At 39.2% G+C, this 5,655-nt stretch overlaps 1 protein-coding gene across 1 annotated transcript; it reads right to left on the minus strand.

The window, feature by feature from the left end:
* Positions 1-3,800: 3,800 nt before the first annotated feature.
* Positions 3,801-4,727, minus strand: ora6 (olfactory receptor class A related 6). Its single transcript, XM_085247294.1, has one exon. It carries the CDS (start codon positions 4,725-4,727, stop codon positions 3,801-3,803), a length of 927 nt encoding a protein of 308 aa, XP_085103420.1.
* Positions 4,728-5,655: the final 928 nt, after the last annotated feature.

A 5,655-nucleotide genomic window follows, 5' to 3' on the forward strand; every position in this document is an offset into this window, starting at 1 on the left:
ACACACACTGTCCTCTCTGCTCCCCCCCCCCTCTCTCTCTCTCTCTCACTCTCACACACACACATCCGTGCTCTCGAGCTGTGACGTAACACGTTCACCATGGTGGTAGAGATCCAGTAGCCAATGCGCAAGCTCCCAATGGACGACCGGCCAGTTGTTTCATCACGGTGGCAAACGTACGAAAAAAACAAATGAACACTGAAAGTAATTTTGTATCTTTGTAGTATTATGTATCAACATTAATATGTGCAACTGAAATCAGTGGCTCATAAACTATTAACTGATTGACCTTGTCTACAAAAAAGAGCAAGGCTGATTGGCTTTGTTTACGGGACAAGATGGTGGCCAGGAGTTGAAGTTAAGAATAAATATTTGGACAAAAAATAGCATATTGAATTTGCACATATTGAATTGTAAAAAATAATTTAAAAAAGCTGGAAGAATACCGTTAGACCCTATTGGGTCGCTAATATTTTTAGCAAAACGCTCTTGATCTAAGCATAAAGTAATCTAATTTACAGGCTAGGCCTACGCTACCATACCGGAAGTGTAGTCATAGCTTATCCGGAAACCCCAGTAATAAAAATGTAATAAAAAGCTCCATAATAATAGCGAGATGGCATTCAATGTTTGAATTTTAGCCACGTGAAAATCTCAAAAACCTCCACAGTTCCTCCACTTTATCTTTGGGCAGCTGGGCTATATAGGCTACACTCTAGCCTACTGTGCTCTGCATATGTTGTCTATATGCGCATTTTGTGTAAATTGCACGCCCTAAATTAAGTGCTGTTAAGCCATTTTACCTTAGAAAGACATAGACATGGGAAACCAAAGGCAACCCTTTAGCCCAACAAAATCAACATGAAGACAACTGAATTGGCACACAATGCTTATGTGAGTTGTGTACTTCTGTTTAGTACCAAAAGGGAAAAACAAAAACATATGCAAAGGTGTTTTGATACCTGCCACAGTTTTTGATCAGCAGGAGGTGTGAGAGCCAGTAAATCTAGTGATGTATGTGACTGAATAAATAAATAAAAGTGTTCAGTATATTTCTGCGTTGTTATGCCTTATCGTTGCGGTAATAACACTTGTATAAACATATAATAGATAATAGCACATAACAATGAAGGAAAAAGCCGTTCATTTTTCCTCATTCTGATATTTTTCTAAATTGATATTACATAAGTTTCATTAAACATGAACCATACAAAACTTACCTCTGCTCTACAGATGTTAACACTGCGGATAGCTAAGTATAAAATTAGTACTAAATCACATTTTCAGTCGGGCTCTGCAGGATCTCTGCTTTTCACAACAACCTAATAGCACAACAACACAAAACAAAAGAACGACTCTCATTCAGATCATCGGCCACGCAATCTTGTGATTTAAAACCCCGTGTGGGTTAAAAGAAGAAGAAGAGAAGAATCAACGATTTATGGTATGAGAAGTATTGAGCGAACGGGGCGGTCAAACAAGGAAGTGGGTGAAAAACGGCTCACAGGCGACGACCCATCTTTTGTGTTCCACGTGGAACTCTCGTGGTGATGTTCCGCGTGTCCAGTCAAATCGAAATCACGTGCACTTATTTTGTGTGCGACAAATGGATACTAAAGGTACTTGCAAAAATGAGACTGTATTCACTAATAGTCCACACAGAGACACAACTTAGAGCGAAATCTCCCACGCGAGGTCGTGCACGGACTCGTGAAGTGACTTTAACATTGCAAAGTGCTTCGCCACCAACCACAAGTGCCCTGCAATTATACAGTTTATTACACATTAAACGTAAGGCAGGGGGTTGACCAGTGGGGGGAAATCGAATCAAAGGTTCATAATAAGTGCACATGTAGAGATGCCTCCGTGTATCGGGCACGTTTAAAGGGGGCGACATTCATATTTTTATTTTAATTATCGGTTAAGTATTTTCCACATTGTGCATAAAAAATGCCCACGTTGCTCTAATCTCGTAACACCTGAAAAACAAGCATCAAGTGGGTCTTTTTTAAAAAAATAGTAAATCAGCACGCACCGTTTGCCTCCAAATTTCAGTGCAAGTCACTGATGTGTAATCAGCAGTGGCAGCACAGACAATTACCAGAGCACAGATTCGTACGGCTTTTGTCAGTTCTGTCACGACTATCAAAGCCATATTAAAATCACTTTGAAACGGCAAAATATTTACGTCTAAATCAAGATTGCAGACCTGGTGATCCATAGTTTGTCCGGATTACGTTAAAGGTCCAAATGAAGTCAAGGGGTTGAAGTGGGGGGTTGGAAAATGGTCACATATGTTGTATAGTCCTATTCTATAATAATAAAATTAGAGTACAGTATTAGTGTCATTTCACAACTAGGTTAAATTGGTCACTATGAGTAATATGTGACCTATGTACTATGTATAACAACTTTCACTTTCACTGGGAGACTGATTTTTATTTTTTTTAAACTGATATCACAAATCAAGCTATGGTCATAGTGTAGTATTTACGGTTTATAAACATGAAATGACAGGTTGGGCTGACTGCAGCTGTCTTTGTGCAAGATGGTGAATTGCACAGAATTGCTTTTTCACTCAACCTATTGTACTGTAAATACAGGCCATGCTGCTTTGAGTACAAGACTAATGGCTATATATAAAACACAGCTGCCATGTGCTCAATTGCACTGAAAAATAAGACAGTTTATCAGCTAGCATTTTTCCAAGGAATGATGGTCCTTTTGTACTTTTACCATAAAAAAACATTTGCTGTGAAGACAATTCAAAGTATGCATCATTGAGAAAGATAAGTACTCTTTTGATCTACATCACACTGAAATGACAAAACATAACAAAGGAATGCTTTCATTTTTATATTAGATGTAAATGCAGACTCTAAGACAATGCTCTATGGATTTAGTGATACAAGTTTCTAAATTATCACCCTCTTCTTCCTGTGAACTTGCAAAGTTTGTTAGCCTAATATTGTCACATTGTCACATTTATAACATTCTTACACTTATAACATTCTTACAGAAAAAGAAGACCTCAATTTCAACAAGTCAGAAACAAGTGTGGTGTAAAGAAAAGCTTTAAAGGTAAATCGTGTAAAATCCCACCACTAGATGTCAGTAGACTGCAGATTGCGGTCAATTGGGTACTGTTTTCTTGCCCCTTCCAATTCAAGTGCATAATCCTAACTATGGTGGCCAAAGTAGGACAAATACTCAAATATACATATATTGTTAGATTCAAACTGTTTATCAGAGGGAAAGTGTGATTTTTAGCACACTCGAGCCTAACATTAGCTGGCACAGTGTTAGCTTTTGTTGTTGTTTAGCTGGCTCGTGTGGATATGGGAGGGTCACATGTCTGATTTGCTGACAATAAGTAATAAGTGACAATATCAGGAATAAATAAGGATTTTCATTTTGTTAGAGCCCTGATTTCAGTTTAGGAGACAAGGCTTCAGGTGAGGAGGAAGGAGGAGGAGAGAGAGAGCAGTGGCGGAAGAGGAGAAAGACATAACGACAAAGAGATGATGAAAAATATATGTACACAAATGTTAAATGTCCATATATAGTTTAATCTATAAACTAAAAGTATCTATGGCATACTATATATTTGGCCAGTCTCTAGCCACATATATAAAACGCACTGCGGTGGAGCACTGATATCCATCATAATTCTAAGTTTATGAGAAGGCTTTAAACTTTTACAAGAAGTAATTACACAGGATCAATGTACTATATTCAAGAGTACAACATTTTTTCTTCTCTTAAATAACTTCAACAAAATCACTTACTGTATCTTTAAATTATCCTTTTTTACAGCTGTGGGGAGGGATCATGTTATGCCCTATCATGTACATGTATGGAGAGATGGATGTATAAGATGTTGTGATAAAGAACTGAGCTTCAGACCAGAAAGGGAATTCATATGGGTTAAAAGCCAACTGAAAAATCAGGTAGGTAGTCCAGTCCACCTGGAACAATCCCATGGCTCCCAGTACAGCTATCATACTCCACTGGATCTTTGTATCTTTACTCTCCCTGCTGAACTGACTTAATCCAGTCTCGTTAACCGCTGGTGTCACTGTCTTCCTTTGGCTCAGCAGCACTGTGAGGATGAGGCAGCTGGTGACTGTGACGATAATCAGAGGCAGCAGGTGACACGAGACGATGAACAGGTATTTGTATATGCGGTTGAACACTGGACAATGATTTTGAGTGCAGTGAAAGAAGTCTGGAGGGCACATGCTGCTGTTTCTTGTGACGTTTTCCGCTTTGCTCTCCTGGTCGATGACAAACATCGGAACACTGAGCAGCACAGAGAGCATCACAGAAATGCCGCTCACCGTCCAGGCTGATCTGATATTATCCAGGAAGAGTGGGAAGTTGACCCTCGTGTTTACATCTCTCAGCTTCTGGTAGCGAAAGATACAGATGAGGACAGTGAAGAAGATGCTGTTAATTTCACCAATAACAGTTACGAACTCCAGTAAATAACACGACCAAGTGCCCGTGGCGGTGGAGGGAGTCTGAAGGATGATTATGTCATAGATATTTATGATGACAATCTCCCACAAGTTGGCTGCAGCAAGTCCGAAGAGAAATATCTCAAAAGATTTAATGTGGAAGAAATTAATCTTAATGATGGAAGCGATGAGAATTGTGTTACCCATAAGACCAATGGAAGAAAACACCAGTCTCAAGCCCAGGAGGTTGACAGAAAGCTCAGCCATTGTGGGTAAAAATCAGACTTTCCAGAATGGTTGTAAAAGTGTCTCTGCTTTGCTGCATCACTGACCAAACCCAGGTGTCATTACATTCTCAGAGATGGTATGAATCCAGAAAGGTGATTGGCTGCGCTCATTACACAGTAAGGGGGAAAAAATAAGGTGGGGTCCTGGATAACAATGAAGGCTGGGAGTCATTAAAGTTTTACCTCTGAGCCTTTCAAAGCTTCATCTTGAGACCGCATACTGTGTGCATGTGACGTTTTATTTGTTTCCACTGGCTGACATCATCCACTGCAGATGCAAGAGTTCATTTACAGCTTTTGACAACACGTTTTCCCACTTTGCATTTGTTGTTTTATTCTGTGGTTTAACTGGCGCACTGTACACCAACTTAATCACAACTTAATAAGAGGATTATTTAGAAAATGCTGAAGGATATAACCATTTTATAGGAATAATCTCAGTGGGCTCTTCACTTAAAGAAAACCAGTAGATATAATATCAGACCACAGGTTGAAGTATAAATAGTTTTACTCTGATCGACACAGCAACTGCCTCATAGCTAATAATATGCACCTTACTGATTATATGTCTGGGTGTAACAGTCATCTCACATTTGAGTCTCTAAACACACGTACTTCTGCACACTTCCTGTTTCAGAGTTAAAGAATCGGTGCATGAACACGGTTTGAGAGAAGAACTGCAGATTCTTGCAAATGTGGTCAGTCAGACACAACAATATGATGAATTTTGGATAAATACATGTTTTACCAACTAATTTGTTTCTCATAAGTTAGACACTTGACTTTAAGCTATAATGGAGCAGGGGCTACTGGACCCTGCTGTTTTCACAGGATCGGTTCATGTTCCAGCTTGTCTCCTTTTGTCTTTAGTGCTCTCACTCTCTCTCTAGTTAGTCGTTCTATTTAAC

This window comes from Mchenga conophoros, linkage group LG15, assembly GCF_057382185.1.
Source record: "Mchenga conophoros isolate Kocher_MC1m ecotype Shallow Benthic linkage group LG15, M_conophoros_male_GT1.1, whole genome shotgun sequence".
In the NCBI taxonomy this organism is placed as follows: domain Eukaryota; kingdom Metazoa; phylum Chordata; class Actinopteri; order Cichliformes; family Cichlidae; genus Mchenga; species Mchenga conophoros.